The 27652-nt window shown below is 46.7% G+C and overlaps 2 protein-coding genes across 4 annotated transcripts; both read left to right on the top strand.

The window, feature by feature from the left end:
• The first annotated feature begins 350 nt into the window (after positions 1–350).
• LOC122212177 (NADH-cytochrome b5 reductase 1) lies at positions 351–5666 on the top strand. The gene is made up of 9 exons (XM_042925895.1): positions 351–416; positions 724–873; positions 992–1064; positions 1516–1622; positions 1841–1970; positions 2663–2746; positions 3832–3917; positions 4390–4489; positions 4838–5666. Exons 1-9 carry the CDS (start codon positions 402–404, stop codon positions 5008–5010), a joined length of 918 nt encoding a protein of 305 aa, XP_042781829.1. The 5' UTR covers positions 351–401; the 3' UTR covers positions 5011–5666.
• A 2918-nt stretch (positions 5667–8584) lies between these two features.
• ADIPOR1 (adiponectin receptor 1) lies at positions 8585–22912 on the top strand. 3 transcript variants are annotated; one of them, XM_042925180.1, is made up of 8 exons: positions 8586–8758; positions 14920–15154; positions 16824–16940; positions 17961–18132; positions 18602–18788; positions 20065–20252; positions 21527–21720; positions 22036–22912. In XM_042925180.1, exons 2-8 carry the CDS (start codon positions 15014–15016, stop codon positions 22162–22164), a joined length of 1128 nt encoding a protein of 375 aa, XP_042781114.1. In that variant the 5' UTR covers positions 8586–8758; positions 14920–15013; the 3' UTR covers positions 22165–22912. The 3 variants fall into 3 exon arrangements, with proteins under 3 accessions (XP_042781116.1, XP_042781114.1, XP_042781115.1); XM_042925181.1 differs by lacking the exon at positions 8586–8758 and adding an exon at positions 8769–9061; XM_042925182.1 differs by lacking the exon at positions 21527–21720 and having other exon boundaries at positions 8585–8758.
• Positions 22913–27652: the final 4740 nt, after the last annotated feature.

Here is a 27652-nt window from a genome sequence, read left to right as displayed (position 1 = left end):
GAGGCTGGGGACGGGAAGGAGGCCTGGAGCTGCGGTCTTCAAGGATCTTGGATCAGTCCGGAGGTTCCTGGGGCCCTTAGCCACCAAGTCTGAGAGCAAAGGGGTGGGGCGCAGAGCCACTCAGCCCGCCAGCCCCACCCGCGCCAGGCCCCGCCTCCTGCCCGCCCCGCCTCCTGCCCGCCCCGCCTCCTGCCCGCCCCGCCTCCTGCCCGCCCCGCCTCCTGCCCGCCCCGCCTCCTGCCCGCCCCGCCTCCTGCCCGCCCCGCCTCCTGCCCGCCCCGCCTCCTGCCCGCCCCGCCTCCTGCCCGCCCCGCCTCCTGCCCGCCCCGCCTCCTGCCCGCCCCGCGGCGCATTGTGGGATCCGTCCGCGGGCCTGGCGGTGGAGGACGAGGTGCTCGGTCATGGGCTTCCAACCGGTGAGACCCTTGCTCCGCGTCCTGCACCAGGGGACTCCGCCCCATCTCGTTCTGGGCACTCAGCTCCGGACCTGGGGCTCTCGCCGCCCACCCCGCTCCGCAGGGCTCTACACCTGCCCTGGAATCCGGGGTCCCGGTACCGCACAGTACTTGGGACCCTTCCCCGGTTACCTTTCTGGCCGTGAAAGGCTCTCGCGCTGGAGCTCGGGAAAGCCATCCCTGGGGCGGCTGGTCGTATGGGACAGTCACCACCCACTCCCCGGGTTCTTCCCCAGCATGATGGTCACGCTGCCTTCTCTATCCACAGAGCCCAGTCCTGCTGGCCTCCCTGGGGGTGGGGCTGCTGACTGTGCTTGGCCTGGCTCTGGGCTCGTACTTGGTTCGAAAGTCCCGCCGGCCAAAGGTCACTCTCCTGGACCCCAATGAGAAGTACCTGCTGCGACTGCTAGACAAGACGGTAAGTTGTAGAGGAAAGCCCGGGTAGAGGAGGGACCATCCACTGTGGTTGGGATGCCCCCAAGCACTTTGCAGCACCAGACCTGCCTGGTGAAACGTGTGTGTCGTCCATCCTCCAGACTGTGAGCCACAACACCAAGAGGTTCCGCTTTGCCCTGCCCACCGCCCACCACGTTCTGGGGCTGCCTGTGGGTAAGGAAAGTGTGGAGTGGGCTCCTTTCCCTGGTATCCTAAGAGGGTGATTCCCCTTCCCTACCCAGCTTGGATTGGTGAGATATCACTGACCACTGGGCCCCTCCAGGGTGTGGCTTCTGTGCCCCCAGACATCGTTGACACTCACTAGTTCTTCCTCCTCCCTGCAGGAGTTGTTTGTATTTCCCCCTGAGCAAACATTTATTTTTTCCTCATTGCCCAGACCCTCAATTCTCCTGCTACTGCTAAGGTCCTGGCAGTGGTTGACAAGAGTTTCTCCAATGGGGGGCTTCTGAGGGCCCTAAGGGGCCCTCCCTGCCTGCTATCTCATTGGAACCACTCTAGGAAGCAAGACATCCTTGTTCTCAAAACTCCTTGAGTATTTTGAAAGGTGACAGGAAGGCTACACGTCCACCAGCAGCCCTTATGTAGCTCTACACATGGTCCCCAGGCAAACATGTCTACCTCTCTGCCCGGATCGATGGCAGCCTGGTCATCAGGCCATATACTCCTGTCACCAGTGACGAGGACCAAGGCTACGTGGATCTTGTCATCAAGGTAAGTGGGTAGGAAGGAACCCCAGGAGCTCCTTATCCCTCTCTTTCTGGAATTTGTAAACTTCCAAGATTTGTTTGATAGCAGGAGACATGTGTCCTTAGGGCATATGAAGAAAGTATGTGGACTGGGGACGATAGCACATGCGTAGTTCCTGCGCTAGCTTCAGCTCAGAAGCCAGTGACATTCCAGATAAAGTGTTTTCCATTCTGTCTTACCAGGTGTACCTGAAAGGTGTGCACCCCAAATTTCCTGAGGGAGGGAAGATGTCTCAGTACCTAAACAGCCTGAAGATTGGGGATGTGGTGGAATTTCGAGGGCCAAGTGGTTTGCTCACTTACACTGGGAAAGGTAAGGGCCCCTCTTCTCCCTGAGCCTGTCTCCCACTTCTCCAGTACGCGTAGTCCACTTGGCACACTGTGGCCGTGCGTGTGCATGCATGTGAGTATGTGGGTAAGGGCCAGACCTGCCCTTTAAACATAGCGCTGATATTTTGGAAAGGCATATTTCTCAGTTCCGTTTGCCACAGGGATCAGCTCCCTACCCACTGGAGCTCACCAGCCATGACTGCTGTGAAGATGCCTAAAGCAAACCTAGGTCTCTCTTTCCCTCCCCCGAACGCTTCTCAAGTTGAGCAGTTTAGACAGCCAGACACAGCTTTCATCCCTGCCCATGGGAACAGCTGTGTGCATTAGCAAGCCTCTGGAGCTGCTCTGTGCCACTTGGGAAAATAGATTCACACCTGGCCCCATGCCTGTCTCCCTCACCAGGGAGTGACGGTCTGCCAGAGGCAGCTAATGACTCATTGTGTGGCCCTAAATTGACTGGTACTTAATAATATGGGACGGATAGTCCTGGCCCCATTGTCCCTCAAGTGTATCATTGTCAAGGCTGGCTCAACTCAAACCTCCACCCAAGCTCCAGGATCAGATTTCACTGCAGCTGCTAAACCGGCCTGGGACACATATTCAGTTCTGTATTTGTTTTCTTAGTCCCCCATATTGACTTTTTTCTTCCACCCCTCTCTTAACTTGACTTTTCAGGGAATTTTAGCATTCAGCCCAACAAAAAATCTCCGCCAGAACCCCAAGTGGCGAAGAAACTGGGAATGATTGCCGGCGGAACAGGTGTATATCACTTGAGGGGCCATTCTCTCCCACCATTATTGGTTGTTGCCATGAAAATGCCCAAGTGACCCTCAGAAGGTTTGGTAATCATAGCCAAGCTGTTAGTCGGGGGATTCCTGGTGATGCTTAGAACTCCCTGATATCTGAAAAACAAAATCATAATCAAGTAGAAACCAAAAAAAATAAATAAATAAGGAATTTTTTTTTTTTAACTAATAGAATGAGAGAAATAAATCATGTGGGTTCTCCTAAGACCTCAAATAGAATGAATCTAATAATTTTTAGGTGAGAATGGAGAAGCAGCTAGAAATAGGATAGGCAAGAAGGAAGAAAATGAACAAACAGTGAACATTTCTAAATATTAGACACTATGCTAGTCACTTTATGTGTGTATCTATGAAGTAGATATTAGTCTTCCCCTTTTACAGATGAAAAAACGGAGGTTGCGAGAAGTTGAAGGGTTTCCACAGGGTAAACAGTAATGATCAGAGGTAAGATTAGTTTCTAACTCTGTCCACTTCCAAAGCACATGCACTTAACCCTCAAGTCCAGTGTTCCAGAACCCTCATCACTGAATCAGTAGGCACTTACAGTTATCTGTGACATTTGAGTCCAAGCCTCCAACAGACTTTCAGAGGAAGGGTCTTAGATTGGTTCCTTAGAAGGATTTCAACCGTATGATCTTTTTTTTTAATATATGAAATTTATTGTCAAATTGGTTTCCATACAACACCCAGTGCTCATCCCAAAAGATGCCCTCTTCAATGCCCATCACCTACTCTCCCCTCCCTCCCACCCCCCATCAACCCTCCATTTGTTGACTGTATGATCTTATGCGAATATGGAGCATGACCACAGTGCACCTACCAGACATGATGTTGAGGGTGGGGTCAAGGGCATCTCTGTCCAGGAATGTCAGTGCTCCAGGACACAGGAGAGGATTCGAGGATCGGGATACTAAAGGAAAAATGGAGCGGCGTGGTGAATGGGTAGAAAGAATTAAGATGAGAGGTTGGTCAGCTCAGGAGCTGGGACAGGGGAGGGTCTGCGGCCATCCTGTCTCATGGTGGGCTGCCTTTTTGCAGGAATCACCCCAATGCTGCAGCTGATTCGGGCCATCCTGAAGGACCCTGAAGATCCGACCCAGTGCTCTCTGCTTTTTGCCAACCAGGTTGGTTTACTTTTCTCACGCCTGGGTCTTTAAAGCTATTGTGCAGGCAGCCTGAGAGATGTGGCACCGGCAGGCAGAGCTAGTCCAGAGCCTGTTGTAGCCTTTGTCCAAGGTCCCCCCTGCAAGGTAGAGGACCCTCTACTACCGCAAGGAGGACAGAGCATGGGGCCAAATTCCTTCCCTGGCCCCCAAGGAAACATGAAAAGGACACATTTAAGGAACCGAGTCCTAAGCGTAAAAAGTTGCTCCTTGGGTTTCCTTTGTGAAATATTTCATCTTTATTCCTCCATACTGTGTAAATAAAGGCTGTTCGCCTCTCTTTCCCCTCACGCTAACTCTCTAAAAGCCCTGATTATTCCCTAGAACTTTGGCTCTCTAATTTTGTCCCGGTTGGAAAGTTGTCAGAGCGGCGAACTTTTTGTACGTGGGCCTCATGAGGTTCCTAGAACCTTTGCTTCCCTGTTCATTTCAGACTGAAAAGGACATAATCTTGCGGGAGGAGCTGGAGGAACTGCAGGCCCGATATCCCAGTCGCTTTAAGCTCTGGTTCACTCTGGATCACCCCCCAGAAGGTACCCTCCCCGTTCCTGGACACCCCCAAATCAGGGCCTTCCTGCACTGGGGGTTCTGATTTCAATGAAACAAACCCTCCCTGGTACTGCCACTCTCCCAAGTGTGAGTGCAACAGACATGGTGATCTCCTGGGCCCTTTCCTTCTGGTTCCTGTTTTCCGGGTGGGTGGCAGGCATGGCTGTGAAGCTGAAGCAGGCTGAGTCTCCGCGTCTAGCTGCTGCTACAACTTGAGACCTTCTCTGGAGGCTCTCCGGGGCCCCCCCTCCTCCCTGCCTCATGGTACTCCGCCCCTTGTCAGCTCAGGTCTGGTCTGGAATGTCTGCTCTCTCTTCTCCTCTGTACTGCAGATTGGGCCTACAGCAAGGGGTTTGTGACTGCTGACATGATCCGGGAACACCTGCCCGCCCCAGGGGATGGCGTGCTGCTGCTGCTCTGCGGGCCACCCCCCATGGTTCAGCTGGCCTGCCATCCCAACTTGGACAAACTGGGCTACTCACAAAAGATGCGATTTACCTACTGAGCTTCCTGCTCCGTGGGCCTGTGTCCCTGGTCCTGTTCCTTGCAACTGTCCTCAGCCAGTACTCAAGTGCTATAAGCCCTAGATTCCTTTCCTGGCACTGTCAGCCTTTTTGTCTTACTCCGGAGCTGAAATCTGGAGGATACCTGCAGGAATGACATCCTTGTAGCCATGGAAGAGGGCTAAAGCTGAGTCGTTCCCTGAAAGGGCCCCCCAAATCTCCCTGTGATAGAAGGCCCAGGTCAGGCCCGTGGAGACATCTCTTCCATGGGTCAGAAAGAAGGAAGCATGTACCTTCGCTGCTTGTACTGACTAGTTCCTTGATAGCATCACACTCTGTGTCTGTGATGAAAGGAACAATCTATGTAATGGGTTTTACTTAATATTCGGTGCTTAACCCACAGCAGATTCTGTGTGTGTGTTAGTGAGCGCAAGTTGAGCAGCCTCACAGAGGTGGTCTCCTCAAGATTGCAGGAAAGGAGAAAATGATTTCTTCAGACATCAGAGAAGGGAATCTGAAATATGTATTTGTGTGTCTGTCTTTCCCAGCCCCTGCCCAGGCTGGAAGGAAATGGCTACCCACAGTCTAAGACTGCTGCTTGTGGCAGAGACCTCTGGCTATGCAAATAAATGGGGCTAAGGCCCCCGTGTTAAACCTATGGGGTTGTTGTGTCTGGGGTCCTTGTTCCTAAGGCTTTTCATGTCTGAGAATCTGGGGAGGAAGGATTTCCCAGCACAGAATTCCTCCCAGGTCTTCCAGAGAACCTTTGAGCAGTGGTACCATGTGTTGAAATTTGACCTGGCCACAAACTCAGTGATCACTTAACAGCTGTCTCAGCAGAGGCAGGAGCTCAACTTCTCCCTGGAGGCTTCTAAGGGAGGGGGAGGAGAACCAAAGTTAGAGGGGATGCTTTTTGAGCCCAGGTACGATCACAGTGGTCCCTTGGTTTGGCCACTCTTTCCCTTCCTTCTCTTGGCCCTCCCTTCGCCAAACTTACCCTTCAGGGTACCTGGCAAACAAATGAAAGTATTGTCTTTCTGTTTGGACGAGAAGCTTTTCCCCTTTAAAAAGTAACCTGATATCACCAGCCCCAGCCAGACTTGTTGGTGCCTGGATAGGCTTGGCCACCCCCAGGCCCATCTGTCCTAACTGCCCTTCTCCTCTGCTCTGACAATCCACCCACTTCTCCCAGGTTTAGACTAGGGCAGCTTCTTCAGATCTTCTTTGTTAGTCCCATTGGGATAGAACAATGAAATGGCCTCAAGAGGAAGGTCAGCACTGTTTCTCTGCATGGAACTATGTGTTGCTTTCCCTGGGGCCCCAAAAGAAAGGCTTGTGGGACCCCCAGAATTCACCCCTCCATATAGCAGAGTTGTCAATAAATTGTTACGAGTATTCCATCAAACATTTCTCGATCAACTCGTATGTGTATGCCACTGTTCTCTGTGGGATACACCTGGCCACCTCACTTCCAAAAAGAAAGATCTTGCACAGGGATTGTTAGGCTCAAATAGTGAAGCAGTCCAGCAAAGAGCATTTCCCACACAGAAGCTCACCATTTCTTGTCTTACGTGGGTTTCTGCCTCATTCACTCGACATACAAACAGGATGTATTCTAAGGACCTGCCACCTTCTAAGCACTGTGCTTGTTCCTGAGGACACAATTATGACCAACACTGGTCTTCGATCCCCAAAGAACTCAGTCTAGAGTAAGATTGGCAAGTGATAAACAATTATAACACTGTGTGCAGTGTGATTAATAGCATAGTAGAGATACAAGGTGCAGATGGGAAGGTTTTGGAAAAGATTCAGAGAAGAAAGAGAGACATTTTTGAGTTAGCCATGTAACAGATACTGTGCAAAGTACTTGTCTATATAATTTAATCCTTATGATAATCCTGTGAGTCTAAGATTAAGGATTTGCCAAAAGTCATGAAGTCGGTCAGTGGCTGGCAGAGCCAGAATGTGAACCTAGGATTGTCTCAGTCCAAAGCCAAACCCAGAACTGAGCATTGTAAATTGCTTGGATCTTGCAGCAGAGAATGGGGGGAAGGGCAATCTAGCAGAAGGATCAGCATTTGAAAAAGGCTGGAGGAATGAAAGAGAAGTTCACATTTGGAGAACTAGGAGAAGTTCTTTGAGGCCTAAATGCCAGAAGGAAAATAGAGGAGGAAGAGTTCTGAGAGTAGGTGAGAGCCAGCTGAGAAAGGCCTTTGTAACACTACCAGGAAGAGATTTAAAACTCAATGCTGTGGGGGCGGCTGGCTCTGGACTTCAGCTCAGGTCCTGGTCTCATGATTGGTGGTATCAAGCCCCTTGTCAGACTCTGCGCTGAGAGCATGGAGCCTGCTTTGGATTCTCTCTCCCTCAAAAATAAATAAACTTAAAAAAATCCTGTGAACAATGGAAGTTTCTGAGGTATTATACAGTGGGCAACACATAGCTAACATTTATGAAGCATTCACCTTTTGCCAGGAATCACACTAAGAGCCTCCATAAATTATCTTGTTTAATCCTATCCAAGAGCCAGTGACATAGCACTATGTTTTTAAGATTTTTTTTTTTTTTTTAAGTAATCTCTACAGCCAATGTGGGGCTTGAACTCACAACCCAGAGATCAAGAGTTGTGTGCTCCACTGACTGAGCCAGCCAGGCGCCCCTGAAATAGCACTATTTTATTGCCATTTTCCAGATGAGATCATTCTTATTTGGAGGGGTTCAGTAACATTCTAAAGATCATAAGCTGGTCAGGGCCCGAAACTTGGTTCTATCCGACTCCTGAGCCCATGCTTTTACCAGCACCGAAAGATTTCATCCCACTGGCTTTAGGCATCCATGTAAGGTTATAATAAATTACCTTCTCTCTTAGCATCTAGAATAGCACCAGCTATGTACTATCCTTGGGAGAATTGAAAGAACTGACTTACAGCTCGTCAAAGTTTCTGCGTTCTGTGATTCAGATGAGGGCTGCACCATCCAATAGTCTCCCGACATGCATTCTGGCGCCACCACTCTGGCTGCGATATGAGAACACGGAGCTGGAGCAGGGAGCCGTCAAGCAAGACTATTTAGAAACAATTCCGCTGTTTCCAAACAGAAATAACTAACCAAAATTAAGTCTAGCCCAGTGCTAGCACATGATAAGCGCTTCAATAAATATTTGTGGATTGGAGGGAGGGACCATGAGATTGAAGAAGGAATTAAGTGTTTTCGGAGATAAAATGACTGGCATCGGTAACAGATGAAATGGAGGGACTTTCCCAATTTAGTGAACAAGGTGCACGGTAGGGAATTTGGCATTCCTTCGCAGGGCTCGATCTAATTCCCTGAAATTCCTTCTCTATCACGTGCTCCAGTTAGTGACTTGGAGGTGTGGTCCTTTTAGAGGAGGAGTTCATGATTGGAGCGGAGCGAGGGGGCGGGGCCTGCCGCGGGAAACAGGGCCTCGCAGGTGGGGCCTGCCGCGTAGGGGGCGGGGCCAGGTCGGATGGGGCGGCACCCCGCGAGCGGGAGGCGTGGCCGAGGGGACCGGGCCTGTGATTGGAAAAGCGGGAGGAATGCCTGTCAGGAGGAGGAGGGAGCACCCGAGAGGAGGTGACGCGGCCACGGAGGTGACGCCGAGTGGTCGCGCGCCCCTTCCGGCGCGGGGAAGGCGCTGAAGATCCGGGGCCGCTCGGCCGCAGGCCGCCTCCAGCGCCGCGGGATGTAGCGCCGGGGATCGCGGCCCCCAGCAGAGCCCGCCTGCCGGCCGTAAGTTCCCCCCGGCTGCTGCGGCGAGCGGGTGTGCGGGGACCGGCCGCAGCTCAGGAACCCCCGGGAGCCTCGGCGCAGGCCTGAGGCTGGGACAGCCCTTGGGACTGACTTGCCCAGACGCCCCAAGGGTCTCGAGACCCCCACCCAGGAGCCGGCCGCGCCTCCCGGCTACTCTGCGGTCGGGGTTGTAAACATTTCCGGCCCCTCCCACTTCGCGCCGCCTCCGAGGCGGCCTCCACTACAATTTAAGGGCGGGTGGGCTGCTCGTCCTCCGACTTTCTCCCGACTGCCACAGTCCCGGTGAGTGCCGAGTGTTCCCAGCCCCGGTGGGAGGTCGAGACGTCTGGATTCCGGCCCTGTATCGAGACGGGCCAGGCCAGAGCTAAGCCGGCTCCCAAGGCCGCTGCGCCAGGCAAGTGGGGAGTGGGGGGTGCGGGCTCGGGTCGCAGAACCACCTCTCTCAGCCTTTGGTGGCAGGGGCAGCCCCCAGGGTCCTCGACCACAAGTCCTTGGCAGATCGAACCGTAACAGTGTCCCCACCTCGACTTGGGAGAGAAAGGGAGATTAGTGGACAATTTACCTTTATTTAAGGTAATCCTAAAAGCTGAAATGTGAGCAAAATCCAAACTGGGGGAAAACGGAATTTTATTACCTCAGAAATCTCACATCGATGTATGCCATCTCATGTTTGAGATTTTAGGTCTTCAAAGCTTTGGTTTTAAGGTAGACCTCCACAGAATATACCTACTTGCAGAGTAGAATCTGAAAGCCTTCTGTTCTCAGTGGCCAAAAAATTTACATGATTCTGAAGGGATTTAAAAAATAAATGACCACTCTGCCTGCAAGTAGGAAAGGATCACTAGGCTCGCCATTGCGAATGGGTAAAGTGCACCACCTTAAGTAGGCTTTTAGGCTATCTTCAGTTTTTTCAGTCTGGCCTCATTTTGCCTTTGGAAGATTCCCTTATAGAAAAATGGATTATTCACTGCCCTGGGCACTATGTTCTTTCGAGCCTGCTTTGGTTCATACCAGGTGTGCTTCTGGAATGGCCACTAGTCCCATCTTTACCTATCAAGATACTTCCTTAAAATCTTCCACAAAACCTTTCCTGATCGTTCCAACTAAATTTGAACTTTTCTTCTGAACTTCTCCTCCAGCATTTACTGACGTTTGGCCTTGTAGGGATGTTGGTAGAAAACAAAAATTATTGCCCCCTCTTAAAATAGAGGTCAGCAACCATGCTAGGCCTCTAATGCTCCTTTGCCTTATCTCTGTAGCCACAGTGCCATGTACATTGTAAATAATCAATAGATATTGTCAGATGGAGAAAGGATAGAGTTTGTGCTTCTTTCTAGGCCAGTTAAGTTCGTTCTCTGTTTGCCTAGGAAATTTCCTTTGACTCCTATGCTATAAAGCCACACTGAAACTCTTTAACACTCTTGCTATATTATCCTGTCCCATCTACCTGTAATCACACTGGTGAACTAAACAGTCACCCTTAAACCCAGAAGCTTTATTAATTATGGTGTTTGTTTTTGTTTGTTTGTTTTTTTTCCTAGTACGGATACTCATCAGAGTCATTACATTTTTCCCTTAATGTCCGTTTATCTCTAATGTTGCCCACCGGATTTTGCTCCTCTCACTGTGCTCAGAGTTAATCCCCTTCTCCTGTTCAGAAACGTTGGCATGATTAATGTTTGTAAAGTTTGTAGTTATCTTAGATTGAAAGGATCCTTGAACGTGCCCTGTAGGCAAACCAGTTCCGACTGATTGACTTTTAGGCATGCATCTAGGTTGGGGCTTCCGAGATACACCTTGTAAAGTGACTGCTGTGATGTATAACTGTATCGACCATGTATCTAAAAGCCAGGTATTAAAAACAGGGACTGGCATACAACTCCATAAGCCTGTGTGCTTTTTTTTTTTTTTTTTTTTTTTTTTTTTTTTTGTCGTGGCATTTGAAAAAGGTTCTCTGTCTCTGTTTGGGATCAAAAAGACTCCTTCTGTTGGGCTAGCTGGAGAACAGCTACAAAGGAAGTTAGATTGTGATGTTCCACTTCAGACTCTAAGTCAGTGACACTTAGCCTCCCGTGAGAAAGCCACGGCACCATTACTGCAATCTGGTGATTTTCAAACATAGGCCTTGGCCTTGACTCACTTTTCCCCCAACGGTTGTGAAACCACCTCTAACAGAGGCGTGCATCGAGAAGATGGCTGTGTTCTTTGACTTTATTGCTAGAGTAATCTTGCTTTAGAACAGTAGAGTCGGGCAGACGTAGATAGAGCCTACCCATGCCTAGCCACAGAATTTCTAAGGGTCCGGGGACTCTAGATTAAAAATTTCCAGAAGAAGCTTTATGCCTTTGACTCCAGGGAAGGAGGGAAACTGGTTCACAGAACTGGCTCACAGAATAAATGTCTCCAGAAACTGTGAGGGACACAAACTGTAGCTAGAACTGGCCGGTGATTAAGAATCAGTTCTTTCCCAAGTGTGGCACAGGATTATCTTATTTATAGGAGCACAAACACCTCCCTGCCTCCACAGCTTTATTCTCTAATATCATAGGTTTATCCAGTTGGAAAGCTTAGTGGTAAAGATTTTATTAGCTTGAATTGAAGAAATCCCATCAAAAATGCACTCAGTGGAGTTAGGCCCAGTTATAATTTGCTATATTGGGTGTGGCGAGTTTGAGGGTAAATGTATTTCCTCTAAAATACATAAGGATGTAGAAAGCTGGCAGAAAGCTGAAGTATATTTGATGCACATGAGTGTTCTCAGAATCAGTCCTAAGACCTTAAGGGTTTATGCTGGTTTTATACAATAGAGACAAAAACACTTGCTTGTAACCATCCCCGGTTGTTCATGAGTGGTCACCCTATCAGAAGTTGTATTTCCAGGTCCTCGTGTTATTTGCTCTCCTCTCTTGCCAGACCTCCGATCCCTATCTCTCCCTTTCCTGTCTCTGTGTTGCTACAGTTTAGAAGACCAAACCGGACAATGGACTTTGCTCACTATGATGATGTGATCTCCATTGACCTCCATTGTATGTACTTTACATGATGCATGATGCCGTATCTTGTGTGATGAGTTGCCGCTGCTGGCTGGTTTGTGAGTTAACTAGGATGTCTGTTACGTTTAGTGACTCTGGGCCTAGAAGACCACGCTGAGGGGAGGTGTAGGAGCTAGTGATAGAGGAGCTAGAGGGAAATCAGAAGAATTAACAGAGAGTGATTTGGGCTGAAAGCGAGAAGACTAATGATGGCCAAGAGACAGAGATCATCCTAGGAGAACATTAGACTTGAGGGTATAAAAACTTTGCGGATCAAATGAGGAAATGAATATCAAGCTGGATTCTGCATTGGGTCTCTCACCCTACCTGCCCAACTTAAACCTTTGCCTATATTATTCTCATTGCCTCAAGTGAAATAGTTACACAGCATTTGAAATAACTGAATTTAGTGTGTGGCCATCCTAGGTTATGTGTTCTCTCCCTCCACTGCCCTCCTGGAACAGTGAAATTGTATCGCTGATTTTGTACATGTCACAAATGACCTTGTGCCATCTGGTTAAAGGCTCTTTGAAGACACTTGTTCAACTGGGTATTTTGCACAGTGCCTTAGAATACGTTAGGGTGCTAGTGCTAAATATATTTGTTAAATATTCAGTGAATGTATTGGCTTACTCTGAGGAAAAGGAGAAAGCCCCACAAGCACAAGAAAAAGTACATAAACCCTTAGCTAATGACAAGAAGCTAATAAGTCATATGCTTGCCGACCAGAATGCTGCCCTATTCATTCATTCATTTTGAAATACTGTATAGGGTCTGACCAAAATCAAGGGTACATATCACAGAACCTGAGTATTTTCTTTCTTTCTTTCTTTCTTTCTTTCTTTCTTTCTTTCTTTCGCCTTGTGGCCTGTCTCTAAAGTGCTGGCAGCAGTGTTTTAAGCTAAGTGTATTCCCCTATTCAGACCTCTCCAAAGGGCCCAAAACTTTTTTTTTTCCTCTTGCATAAATTATTTCTGAGGAAAGCTGTTTATTCACTCTGACGAAATATGTTTTGCGGTCAACCTATTGAAAAAGATTTCCCAGTGTTTCTTATGTGGATTGCCTATTTCCTGAGGTTTTCAGGGGCCTTCAGTTTCCTGTTCACCTTGGGCTCAGTTGTTCGCTATGGCTGCGGGCTGGCGTCTGTCTTGTCAGAATCTTGCGCATTTCATGGAAGAAAAACTGTCTATGTGTTGACACCATATAAAGGTCTGCTGTACAGTGAGTTACTGTTTGCTCTCTTGAACTCGATTTGCCTGTTGCTGTCAGCTGTGCTTGTGAGTTGAGCATAGCATGACTTTTGAAACCTGAGGACTGCCCTCATCTGACTACATATATCCAATTGTAATCCCCGAGAAGGAACTGTAATCGGTCTTGGATGAAAAGAGAACTGGTACAGATATCAAAGATGTTTAAAAACACACACACCACACACACACACACACACACACACACACACACACACACACGGGATTTAAATAAAAACTTGAAACAAAAAAAGATATCAAAGATGTTTATATAGTGAACAGTGGTGGGAGATAGATACAATGTCTCTCACAAGCAGTGGTGATTACTGCCTACTATAAAAGGGTTGGATTCCCTAAGCTTAAATTTCCTCTCTGGTAGTGCAGCCCACTCCCTGTGCAGGTATTGTTTGGCCCTGTGGTTATTGGGTTTGGATAACCAGTGCATAAAAATGCGAATATGCTGGTCATTACTATTGCTAGGAGTAATAAACTCCTTTGTTGTGGGGGGAGGGGTTCGACTAGTAATTTACAAGATGACGGACATCTTTGGGCACTTTTCCTCTCTTTTTCGATATCATTTTCATATTTTCATCTCCCTGAGGCCTGATTGAAAGACTACTCCCTGAAGTCCAACTCAGGAGAACCTCAAGTGTTTGAAGTTTTTCCTAGAAAACTGAGTTCTAGGTTTCTCTGGTTAAGGATTTGTGTGCCTGTCTCTAGTTTCTGAAAGACTAATTTGAGTGGCGCTTAGATGATGAGCAGTGGTGGTGGGGACAAGCTCTTGCTGAGCCGGTTGTTTGGTATGTGTGTGGCAAAGGGCAAGGCTGGGGCTGCCTCCTTGTCTTCAACTTCCTGCTTCCAGGTAAGTTATTGCTTGCTTTAAGGAGAGATTGTGATGAAACCTTGTTATACAAATGTTGAACCCAGGCTATAATCCTACAATGGAATTAGACATCGCAGAGAAATTAACCCCCGGGCATCTAGCTCTCAACCAAGTTCCTTCTGCATGCAAGGCACATTTGTCAGAGCATTTGTAGATAAAGCCCAACTGAGTTCAGTTGGCATTTAATTTATTTCTACGGCTCGGGTGGTCTTGAAGTATAGATGACCCTTGAACAACACAGAGGTTAGGGGCACTGACCCCTGCACAGTTGAAAATCCACATAATAACTTTTGACTTCCCCAAAAGTTAACTACTAATAGCCTACTGTTGACCAGAAGTCTTACCAATAATATAAACAGTTGATTAACACATATTTTGTATGTTATATGTAGTATATGCTGTATTCTTGCAATATAGTAAGCTGGAAAAAAGAAAATGATATTAAGACAATCATGAGGAAGAGAAAATATATTTACATTCACATTACTGTACATATATGTACTGAGGAAAATCTGCATATAAGTGGACCCATGCAGTTCAAACCCGTGTTGTTCAAGGGGCTGGCTTCATATTTTTGCTCCTCATTCTCAGAACCAAGTGTTTCTTGGGCAGAATTGCTTTGGGAATGGTAGGCTAGACTCTCCTCACTAAATGGGCTCCACACTTGTGAGAGGGGGTTGCAGGTGAGTAGCTGATTTTCCTGGTGACAGTTTGGTACCATAACCACAGATCCTTTGAAGACAAGCAACCAGATGTTACATTTTCAACCTTATCTGTCAGATTAGTGAAGTTCTGAGTAAAGACTAATATTAAAGAGGGAGAACAAGGAATGGACTTGAATTTAGCAGTTAACTGGCCTTCAGAATTGGAGACAGGATGTGCGTTGATTAGCTGTGTCTTACTCAGTGTCGACTCGCGGATATGAAACTGTAAGAGGAATCAATTCTCAATACCCTTCATGTTTGTGTTTGCTTTTAGTGTTTACCACCACAGGGAGATCTCTGCCCCCTGGGGCTGAGAGACCCCAACCTATCCCCAAGCTGAAGCTGCAGGGGATTGAGGTACCAGCCAGATGTCTTCTCACAAAGGATCTGTGGTGGCACAGGGCAATGGGGCTCCTGCCAGTAACAGGGAAACGGACACAGTGGAGCTGGCTGAACTGGGACCCCTGCTAGAAGAGAAGGGCAAACGGGCCATTGCCAACCCAACCAAAGTAAGTTGTCTTCCCAGGAGTCATTCTTTTGATCAGAACCTCTCATTAGGCCTGTGTCAGTCTCCACTTTTTTACGATCTCCCCTCTCTTCCCAAAGGCGGAACCATAGCACCCTGGGAGTATCTCTATCCCAGTCCTTATCATACTGTATTATCCGTATCTTTTTTTTTTTTTTTAATTTTTTTAATGTTTATTTATTTTTGAGAGAGACAGAGACAGAATGCGAGTGGGTTGGGGCAGAGAGAGAGGGAGGCACAGAATCTGAAGCAGGCTCCAGGCTCCGAGCTGTCAGCACAGAGCCCGATGCGGGGCTCGAACCCACGAACCGTGAGATCATGACCTGAGCCAAAGTCGGACGCCCAACCGACTGAGCCACCCAGGTGCCCCACTCCTCCTTCATTCTTAATGTTACCCATCACATCCACCTACGAGCCACTACAAAAGAGGAAGGGGGAAGGGGGCGCCTGGGTGGCTCAGTCAGTTAAGCGTCCGATTCTTGATTTCGGCTCAGGTCGTGATCTCACAGTAGTGAGTTCAAGTCCCACATAGGACTCTGCGCTGACCACGCGGAGCCTGCTTGGGATTCTCTATCTCCTTCTCTCTCTGCCCCTCCCCTACTCACTCTCTTGCTCACTACTCTCAAAAATGAATAAGGGGAAAGAGGAGAAGGGCCCACCCTTTCTGGAAGTACCTCACAACACTTCCATTTACAGCCCATAGGCCAGATCTTAGTTACATCATTCTATTTAGCTGCACTGGACTTTAGACCTCTTCACTCGGCCTGAGTAAAATCACAGTAACATTGCCACCCTGCGTAAAACCAAGGACCTTTTTACTGAGGAAGAGAGAGAGAATGGACATTGGGGTAGGCAAACAGGAATCTACATCACAAAGTTTAAGAGGGACCATTTGTTTCCCAGGGCCCATCAACAGGAGAGAGAAAGAGAATAGCCCAGAGAAGGAGCTGAACCTCCAGGCTTTCCATCTCCATGGTTTGGAGCCTTGGGACTGAGAGAAAAGTCTCTCTCCCTGATAGGGGAGTGCTCACCCGTGTGCATGTTTTATGTCAAGCTTCCTTGGGGTACAGGACTCAGTGCTGCTGCTTTCTACAGAACCAAGTTTGAAGGCCCTGATACCTCTGGGAGCTGCTAGGAATACAAAGTTTCCGTCATGATATAATCCCCAGAGTCAGTGCACAGGGAACTAGGAACAGATTTAAATTGTTAAGGGAATCTCTGCGACTCTGTCTTTTCCATTGTTTTGAGAATTCAGTGGTCTGGAATAGAGAAACATTTGGGAAATGGGGGACAGTTGAGAACCACTGTCCAAGAGGTAAGGATGGGCTGTCCCGACTTAAAGAACAGGTAGGACTGACGTGCCAGTCCGATATCGCTTTGATGTCAGTCCCCATCAGTCTGTCTCCTGCCTGCTGAATTGAGCATCCACCCCAGCCTGTACCAAGTATTAATAAAGCTTGAACTATAGTGTTATAAACTCACTGTCATGTTTTTAGAGAAAAAAGCCGCAAGGCCCTATGTATAGGAGAGAAGCTAGGCAGAAAGCGTTCAGCTTGGGTTTCTCTGGATCTTTCTGATCTGGAATAGCACCATTTATGAGATGACTCTTAGGATTGTTTTGGGGGGTTTTGGTTTTTTTTTTCCCCCTACAGGCTGAAGAAGAGCAAGCATGCCCAGTGCCCCAGGAAGAGGAGGAGGAAGTGCGGGTACTGACGCTTCCCCTGCAAGCCCACCACGCCATGGAGAAGATGGAGGAGTTTGTGTATAAGGTACAGCCCGCTGGCTTCTGTTCTGGAAGGAGAAGGACGGCAGGCTTCCTGGGGATGCTCCCAGCTGGCAAACATGCATTGGATTGAAGAACTTTTATGCCTGAATCTGTATTGCCTACCATGTTAGACGTTGTTCAAAATATATTCTAAAACAGAAGTTCTTAGCTTCTTCTTCTTTTTTTTTTTTTTTTTTTGGCCATGGATCCCTTTGGCAGTCATCAGAATTTTTTAATTTTTAAAACTTAAAATTTTCATGTGGGCCTCCTTTACGAACACATTAAATATGCATTCATGGAAAATGATAACGTATTTTATTTAAATTTATAATTTCTAAGCGGTGAAGAATAACAATATTTTGGTATCTGCAAAGCTAATGTATGAAAATATCTATGATTTCTGGGGGTGACAGTCAAAAGGTCTAGAACTACTGGGCTTTGTTGTTCACATTTATAATTCAAAGAAACGTTAGATTTCAGTTAGAGGTGAGTGAAAATAAAAATAATTTCTTGCCATCCAAATTTCCATCCACTCCCTGCATTCTGTCCATTGTCCATGTGCCCTGGGTTAAGAATCACTGCTCTAAAAAGACACAGTCTCAACCTAAGGAGGACTTAGAATCTACTGGGGGGAAAGGATCGAGCAGGGGTCAACCAGAATCCCCTGGAGTAGAGGCGCAGAGGAGGGCAAAAAAAGTATGTTTTTTGAAACCATATATTTCATTTCTATTTCTTTGTTTTCACTCACTGTATTAATTTTGAAATTTTAAAGATTGAGATATGCTTAATCTAAACCACATCCAGAAAAACTAACAGAACGAAGAACAAAGGCATTAACAAAAATTGGTCGAGATACACAGTACTGTGATAGCCTCATTGACACTCTGTCTTGGCTGATTCCCTGTTACCTAGGACCACCCAAAGCATGCTTGACATTCTCCTAGACTGGCTGTCCTTCGCCCCTTGTGCCTGGAGAGACTGGCCTCCTTTGGGACCCTTCTTAGAGAGTGTGTATGTATTCCAGGTCTGGGAGGGACGCTGGAGGGTCATCCCATATGACGTACTCCCCGACTGGCTGAAGGACAATGACTACCTGCTACATGGCCACAGACCGCCGATGCCCTCCTTCCGGGCTTGCTTCAAGAGCATTTTCCGCATCCATACAGAAACTGGCAACATCTGGACCCATCTGCTTGGTGAGTGATCTGGGTGGGGGAAATACCCATTGTTTTTGTCTTCTCAAATCTCAAGGGATTGTATAGCCTTTGTCCATGGGTCGGAAAAAGGGCAAAGCTGTTCTGATGGATTGATCCTCGATCATGATCTCTGAGACGAGAGGAGGAAGGCCTAGAACCCGGAAAAGAAATTAGAACCAGATGTTCTCATGTGATCCCTGGCAGAACTGTCCTCGATGGAGGCAGACCCTTCGACTTCATAAATTCCTGCTGTCAAAACAAAATGCTGGTATTTCAAAAAAAAAAAAAAAAAGTGCTCTTTTAGTCAGGGTTTCTACGACTGTTGCCATTTTCTCCTGAAATTTTAGACTGCGGTTCCCACAGCTCAACCCTTGTAGCTTTAGTACTGATTTAATGCCATCAACTGTCAAAAGTGCACGTACTCTCTTTTTCCTTAGGCTTTTTTTTTTTTTTCTTTTCCCTCCTGCAGGTTTTGTGCTGTTTCTCTTTTTGGGAATCTTGACCATGCTCAGACCAAATATGTACTTCATGGCCCCTCTACAGGAGAAGGTGGTTTTTGGGATGTTCTTTTTGGGTGCAGTGCTCTGTCTCAGCTTCTCCTGGCTCTTTCACACCGTCTATTGTCATTCAGAGAAAGTCTCTCGGACTTTTTCCAAGTGAGTTGAAAGAACATCAGGAGGGAAAGACCACATGCGACTGTCAACGTGTTGTGACTGGAGGGCTGACTGGGTAGTGGAAACGCCAATAACTCCCGAAGGTTCCCTGATTGACGGGCCAGAGGAAAGGCTTTCTATTTTGTGGGCATAGTAAGGTGGTACAGTTTTTCTCTTAAATCCTTCATGGAAAAATGCCCCACAGCCTCCGCAACTGATAGAACCCGAGTGTGGAACATATTTTTTACCCGTGCAGCACTGTCCTTTTGTAAACTTGGGGTGCCAGTGGGCTGCTCTTCGAGCACATGCCCAGTACTATCTGGCCTTCCTGTTGGCCCGGCAGGGTGTGGCAGTGTTCCATGCTTCATTCTGCCAGCGTTCCTACCCACCAGTCAAGTTAAGCTTATCTGTGCTGCCCAGGCACTCTGGCAGCCCCAGATGCCCCTCATCTAACGCTTTTCATATTCCCCCACGCTGCGCCCGGAGTTCTGTTTGTTGTTTTTGTGTTTTTAATTTTTTTTCAATGTTTATTCATTTTTGAGAGACAGAGAGAGACAGCGTGAGCGGGGGAGAGGCAGAGAGAGAGGGAGACACAGAATCCCAAGCAGGCTCCGGGCTCTGAGCTGTCAGCACAGAGCCCGCGACATGGGGCTCGAACTCACGAACCCCCGAGATCATGACCTGAGCCGAAGTTGGACCCTCAACCGACTGAGCCACCCAGGCGCCCCCCGGAGTTCTGTTTATTTGCTTGGTGGTGGTGGTGGTTTTGGTTGTGATGGTGGGTTGTTTTGTTTTTCCTGTAACACTGGTATACATTTTTATCGTTAAAAAAGTCGACTAAGTCAAAACAGTACCTCTTAAGAATACTCCCAATTTAAGGGTTTTGTTTTAGGAACTCAACTTAATCAGAACTGAAGGGAGGACGTTCAGAGCCCTTTGTGAATGGAAAGCTGGGAATCAGGGAATTGTGACAGAACTCCTAAATCGAAGTATCCACTAGGGGGAGATATGGCTGCCCACAACTGAGGGAAGGGATGAAGTCCTGTGATCAGGGGTTCGTAGAAACTTTTCCATTGCAAAACAGACGTGCTTGACCTGGTGGGTGTTTGATCCAGGATATAGGATTGTATGGGAAATGTATGTATGGGATTATATGGGAAATGAGGGAGACAGAATGGTCAGATCTGGGAGCAGGTGAACAGAAAGAACAAGTTAAACAAGCCATAGGATGTCTTCCTTTCTCCCACTGATTCATTTCATTTTTGTGGCTCTTTTTTAGACTGGATTATTCAGGGATTGCTCTACTGATTATGGGGAGCTTTGTCCCCTGGCTCTATTACTCCTTCTACTGCTCCCCACAGCCACGGCTCATCTACCTCTCCATCGTCTGTGTCCTGGGCATCTCTGCCATCATTGTGGCACAGTGGGACCGGTTTGCCACTCCTAAGCACCGGCAGACAAGAGCAGGTGGGTAGGAAGCCCTAGTGTAAACCTCATTTGTATTTGGGCCTTGGGCCTAATAGGCTCAACCCTGGGCCCTGTGGTTTGCAGTTTGGGGAGCCCAGCTGAACCCGGACTTGTGTTTAACCTTCAAAACACCGTGGATTTTCAAAGTTCAGTTCTCCCCCATGTTTCAGACTGTTTCAGTGGCATGCTAGGTGACAGGACACCTGGTCACCAAGCTGATCGATCCACTGCAAGTATAAAAATGACTACTCTTAAATTTGGTTTCAGAAAACTAAAAGATGCACAGAGCATGGTCATTTTAATGACCTGAGTCCTAAGCACTCAAACCAAGGGATTAAAATTCAAACACCTGGAGTTATTTTTCCTGAGGGAATGGAAGACTGGGTTTGGTGAACGAAAAAGTACCTTGAGCGTAAACACTGGTCACAACGTCTGTAGCAGCCGTCAGCATACACATCTTTGTGTTGGCTCATCTGGACACCCCTTTTAAGCTTTATTCTGGAAGCAACACACGAGTTGCCGCTAGTTTTTAGGCCCTTTGGACTTCATGTCTGCTGTGTTTTAACCTTCAGTTAAAAGAATAAGTTAAAGAAGTTAAAGAATAAGGCACCGTGCTTTAACAAGGGCATCCACAGAAACGCAGAAGGTCGTCCCTGCCCTCCAGTTATGTGTAGTGTGGTGGTGTGGAGACAAACACCCATTCTTCCCTTCCTCTTAACCTACTCGTGTGTCCCTGCAGCCTTGACAACTTCCGATCTGGGTGTGTCTGTCTACCCAGGAGGTCAGAGTTCTGTTACTTAAATCTTTTATGATCTTAATGGAAAACGTGCCCAACTTCCCTCTGACTTGCAAGCCATCTGCCTGAAGCCTTGCCATTTAGGCTCTGTGTCTGAGTCAGCCATCAGAGGGCTTTAATAGATATGGCCTTTGCTCTCTCTCGCTCTCTCCCTCTCTCTCTTCTCTCTCTCTCTCTCTCTTTTTTTTTTTTTTTTTTTTTTGGTAAGGCTTCACATTTCTTAACAAATAGTAAAGAACGGGGAATATTTTCTCTTGGTGCTCCTTACAAGGTAATAACGATGTTAGCACTTACACAGCCTTCTTCCCATTCTGGATGTTGACGAAATGTCTGCTGTTATCCATCAAGGGGCTCAATTTCCTAAACATGGAAGATAGCTAATTGTCATACTAAACATCTGAATTCCGGAGAAAGACAACAGTGCCTTCCGTGTAGTGGATGCTTCCTTGCTTGACGGTCGTCTCTCTGCTTTATTCAGGGGTGTTCCTGGGACTTGGCTTGAGCGGTGTTGTGCCCACCATGCACTTTACTATTGCTGAGGGCTTTGTCAAGGCCACCACAGTGGGCCAGATGGGCTGGTTCTTCCTCATGGCTGTGATGTACATCACCGGAGCTGGCCTTTATGCTGCTCGAATTCCCGAGCGCTTCTTTCCTGGAAAATTTGACATATGGGTAAGAGATGACTCTTCCAGAAGGGCCTGTGATGGTGAATGAGAGCAGCCACAGTTACAGGTCTGAGTAAAAGGCGGTGAGAGACACGGAGATCGGGTAGTGCTTGGGGGTGCATATATGTACGTGGCAGGGAAATAACCAAGGTTACCATTTTGACATATCGCCGATAAGATTTTAAAAATTTTTCTGCAACGCAAATACCACTTTTATGATACAAAAAAAAAAATGTTTTCAAGGAGGAGACTGCTTTCTGCTACTTACTTCTAATCTCTCCTTGCCACTGTCCTAAAGGCTCTTCTCTTGTTACCCTTGCAGTTCCAGTCTCATCAGATTTTCCATGTCCTGGTGGTGGCAGCAGCCTTTGTCCACTTCTACGGGGTCTCCAACCTTCAAGAATTCCGTTACGGCCTGGAGGGGGGCTGTACTGATGACTCCCTTCTCTGAGCCTTCCCACCTGAGGGGTGGAGGAGGAACTTCCCAAGTGCTTTTAAAAATAACTTCTTTGTTGATGTGAGAGGAAGAGTCTGAGTTGTCTGTTTCTAGAAGAAACCTCGTAGAGAATTCAGTACCAACCAAGCTTCAGCCCACTTTCACACCCACTGGGCAACAGACTCTCCATTTCCCTAGCTGAGGAGGGTGGGGATGGTCCGACTCAGACATGCCCCGCCTCAGCAGTCCCCCTCGTTGGCAAAGCAACTACCGTCCCCTCACAGAGACAGTACTTCGAAGCTCATGTTGAGATTTTACCCCTCCTCCAGCCATTTTGGGAAAAAATGATGGACTGGGACTCTTCAGAAATCCTGTTTCTGGAGGAAAATGTCCCTTCCTTACCCCCATCCTTACTTTGTAACCTGGCTTATAACAGGCCATCCATTTTTGTAGCACACTTTTCAAAAACAATTAGAACCTGGTCCCATCTTTCTAGGGCCTGGATCTGCTTTTACAGCAGGAAGAACACAGCCACCAACTTTTACATAGCCCGGCTAATCATGGAAGTGTGTCCAGGCTTCAAGTAACTTGACTTTTAATTTTGTTTTTTTCTTGGCAGAGTAATGTAAAATTAAAATGGGGAAAGATATTTAATATTTAATACTAAGCTTTAAAAAGAAACCTGCTATCATTGCTATGTATCTTGATGCAAAGACTATGATGATAATAAAAGAAAGTACAGAAGACATTTGGCATTCAAAGATCTGACATGTGTGGTCTCAACTATTTGTACACAACTCCAAAGGATTAAAACCAGTTAAATAGTTTCAGATTCTGCTGAGATACAAATGTGAATCACAGGTAATTGACAGGCACATGCGAGCCAATGAATGAGTCTAATTGAATTCCTAGCATCAGCTCGTCAATACAGCTTTATTTTTTTTCTACTTACCACACGGAAATTTTACTACAGAGTTTGGTTTGCTGTAGTAGTGTTCAATGATTAGAAGATTCTGAAAGGTGCTAGGAATATATCCCTTGTGATCAAAGCTCTACTACATATCACTTTAGAGTTTGGTTCTTTTAAATTTTTTTGTTTAACGTTTATTTATTTTTGAGACAGAGACAGAGCATGAACGGGGGAGGGTCAGAGAGAGAGGGAGACAGAATCCAAAACAGGTTCCAGGCTCTGAGCTGTCAGCACAGAGCCCGACGGGGGGCTCGAACTCACAGACCACGAGATCATGACCTGAGCCGAAGTCGGACGCTTAACCAACTGAGCCACCAAGGCGCCTCTAGAGTTTGGTTCTTTTAAAACTGCCTTGCTTCAGGTTGTCTCATCAAGGGGTTATTCCATGCTTTTCTGTGCCTTTGCGAATTGCAAGCAATCTGACCTGTGCTGTATTCATTAGATAGCATAAGGTCCACAGTAATCACCAACTGTAGGCAGTTAGACAGGAATCTTCTTGAGTTACAAAGTTGGGTTCACCTCAACAGTCAGGTTTGTACAACTGGGAGAACAAATGGTTCTTTTAAAAAATAATCCAACTAGGCCAACGCACAGGAAGTTTCTCAAGCTCAAGTGGTAATGAGGGAAATGTAAATTAAAACCCAAGTGATAAACCATCCAAGTCCCACTGGATTGGCACAAATTAAAGATCCTAATGTTAAGTGTTGGTATAGATGTGGAGCAGACCAGACGCTGCTGGTGAAACTGTTTTGGTAGGATGACTGTGGATGTGCATAGAGCATATATACATGCTACGACATTCAAACGTTTTATGAAACAACACTTTACAACATGAGATGCCTATCCTAGATCACTTGATTTTTTTTAAAAATGCTCCTTCTGACCCACTAAATGAATGGGTCACAACTCGCACTTTGAAAAACACTGCCCTTGAGAAACTTGGATGAAAAGATTGACTGCAGCTGTATCTGGTAGCAACAGACTGCAAGCAAGCCAAATGTCCAAAACTGTAGAGCGGAAAAATACGTCGTGGTTTTCTCATGTAATGAACCACTATTTAGCAGTGACGGTTTCAGTGACAAGCCACAACATTGCTGACTCTCAAATAAGATTAGGGGGCAGAAAAAGATGAGAGGAGGGAGGGAAGCAACTCACAGAATATATTTGGTATGATTGTGTTTATCTAAAGCTATTAATTTGTAACACTAAAGATAGTTTAGGGATATAGACACTAAAAACTTTAAAAAACAAAGGTTAATTCAGAAGAATGGTTACCTCGGGGTGCCTGGGTGGCTCAGTCAGTTAAGGGTCTTCTATATCGGCTCTTGATACTGGCTCAGGTCATGATCTCACGGTCATGAGATCGAGCCCCACATCGGACTCTGCACGGAGTGTGGAGTCTGCATGGGATTCTCTCTCTCCCTCTCTCTCTCCCTGCCCCTCCCCCGCTCACACTTCTTCTCCCTCTCTAAATAAATAACTTTAAAAAAAAGAAAAGGAAAATGGTTACCTCTGAAGGGCTAAGAACAGGATTAGAACAGAGGGGCACACAGAACATGTCTAAAGGAAAGCTTACATTCTTTTCTTTTCAATTAGGTGGTGGGTTCCTGGGTGTTGCTCACACCATGATTATTTTTCTTGCGTACGTGCAGGAAATCTATCTCTTTGATACGCAACAATTGAAAATTTAAAAAGTACTTAAAGAGCTGGATAGCACAAGTCACAGAGTGACCTGCAGGCCCAGACCTCCACAAACATGCTTCGTTTGGCCCACAGCTTGGGGAACGACCAACTGCAGCACAAGAGCAGCTAGGTCCTTTATAGAGGGCTCGTGCTCTCAGTGCACTGATGTCTCTCATTGGAGTCGCTGGCCCAGCTCCTGTGGGCATCTGGGTTTCCAACCACTAGTGTAGCACGGGAAGGCAACAGGCCACATCTGCTCCAACTGCATCCGTTTGGGGTTTTGTTTTGTTGTGTTTAATATGAAATTTATTGTCAAAAATTGGTTTCCATACAACACCCAGTGCTCATCCCAACAGGTGCCCTCCTCATGCCCATCACCCACTTTCCCCTCCCTCCCACCCCCCCATCAACCCTCAGAATGTTCTCAGTTTTTAAGAGTCTCTTATGGTTTGCCTCCCTCCCTCTCTAACTTTTTTTCCCCCTTCCCCTCCCCCACGGTCTTCCGTTAAGTTTCTCAGGATCCACATAAGAGTGAAAACATATGGTATCTGTCTTTCTCTGTATGACTTATTTCACTTAGCATCACACTCTCCAGTTCCATCCACGTTGCTACAAAAGGCCATATTTCATTCCTTCTCGTTGCCAAGTAGTATTCCATTGTACATATAAACCACAACTTCTTTATCCATTCATCAGCTGATGGACATTTAGGCTCTTTCCATAATTTGGCTATTGTTGAAAGTGCTGCAAAAACATTGGGGTACAAGTGCCCCTATGCATCAGCACTCCTGTATCCCTTGGGTAAATTCCTAGCCAACTGCCTCCGTTCTGTACGTGAGGACATACGGAGACCCAGAGCACGTGGTGAACCCTAGTGTGTTGATGTTTGCTCATTTGTCAGTAGTAGAACCCGGGAAAGAGGATCTGAGAACATTTGCTAAGCATCTTTGTACTTTTCCTATGTTATTTTATATCTTTTTTTTTTTTTTTAATCTTTAACCCTGTGAAGTAGGTAGTATTATCCCATTCCACAGATGAAAAACTTAAGGTCCCAAAAGACCAAGACTTTTTTCCAAGATGATGGACGGGATTGGAGTCAGTATCTGAATGCAGATCATGCTGACTTAAAACCCCATGCTTTAGAACAAGATCATTTAAAAAATTTTTTTAATGTTTTTATTTATTTTTGAGACAGAGAAAGAGCATGAGCAGGGGAGGGGCAGAGAGAGAAGGAGACACAGAATCCAAAGCAGGCTCCAGGCTCTGAGCTGTTAGCACAGAACCTGACGCAGGGCTTGAACTCACAGAGTGTGAGATCATGACCTGAGCTGAAGTTGGACGCTTAACCGACTGAGCCACCCAGGCACCCCTAAAGCCCAAGATCATTTTAAAAATTACTTATCCTGATTTCAGTATCTTTCCTTGCCTTTATCAGAACTGCTAACTAGTAGCAAGTGAATAATAATACCTTCTTTCTCTAGCTGAATACATATGGTTCATTCACTTCCTGAATACTTGTTCAGCACCTGCTGTATAGCAGGCACTAGAGGAGAACAAGTAAATGATGGCAAAACACTGTCAAACTGTGATTAAAGAAAGGCCAAGAATAAAAGCTAAGAATCGGGCTCTACCCCTTCCCCATAAATAAATTAAAAATTAGGAGTGAGGCTAACTTATCTCTATCTTTAGAACATCCATTTTCAATTTAAACATGGAACTTTGGGAGCAGTAGCCAACTCTTAAAATTTTTTTGTTTCTTTATTTCTGAGAGAGAGACAGACAGACAGACAGACAGAGAGAATCCAAAGCAGGCTCCAGGCTCTGACCTGTCAGTACAGAGCCCGATGCGGGGCTCAAACTCACAAACTGTGAGATCATGACCTGAGCCGAAGTCAGGCACTTAACCGACTGAGCCACCCAGGTGCCCCGAGCAGTAGCCAACTCTTAAATTACTACAGATAAAATCTAAAGAAATCATTGAATGCTCTGTTAGTCTGGTCCTTACAGAAGCATTCACCAAGATGAAATTAAGTATGCAAAGATTTTATTAGGGGAAATGCTTATACGTAAAAGAAAACATAAACGGAGTCATAGAAGGTAGGGAGAACCATTAGGCTGTGATGCAGGTCCGAGCCCCCTTGAAGAAAAGAGGGAGAGAAGGTTGAAAGAAGTGTCCTAGAACTGCCTTGCAATCTAAGAAAGGCTCAGCAAAGCCCTTTGTTTGGGAGAAGTCCTTGATCCAAAGTCCACTGACAAAGAGTCCCTTTTACCCTAGAAAGGGTCTACCTTAGCATGTCTCCCATACCCAGTAATCAGCCCTTGGGAGACATGACCTGGGCCTGGGTGCAGATTCAGTGATGAAATCCAAAGCAGCAGCGGGGCCCTGCTTTGATTACATTCAGTGAGTAATTTAAGAGTTACGTTTTCTGGTCTGCCATGCTCTAGTGGGGCAAAAATGCAATGTATTCTGCCTAGCTGGTTTTAGCGATTCACCCTATACTCTGTGTGCTTGATCTAGAGTTCCAAGGTCAATTCCTTGTTTTCTGTTACTAAAACCCTTTAATATAAATATCAAAACCATAAACGCAGGATGATGTATGAAACCAGACTGACTTACCTTACCCAGCCCCCACCTTCCAGAATGGGCCTAAACAAAGTCAGAATAAGTTTGGGCTGTAGGATATTGGGTCAGATATCCAAATGACTGGAAATATACTGTGTAGGAAGGAGAGTATCCCCATGACTTAAAGACCTAAAACTCTCACATTATGAAAAAACTCAGTTTAGCAGAGAGGAATTAGGCAGTATCATTAAAGTGCCATTTTGCATCCAGAAGACATGGGATTATTT

The sequence above is a fragment of the Panthera leo genome, chromosome F3, assembly GCF_018350215.1.
Source record: "Panthera leo isolate Ple1 chromosome F3, P.leo_Ple1_pat1.1, whole genome shotgun sequence".
NCBI lineage: Eukaryota > Metazoa > Chordata > Mammalia > Carnivora > Felidae > Panthera > Panthera leo.
Note: the sequence above shows the minus strand (reverse complement) of the source record. Positions and strands in the feature narration are given on the sequence as shown.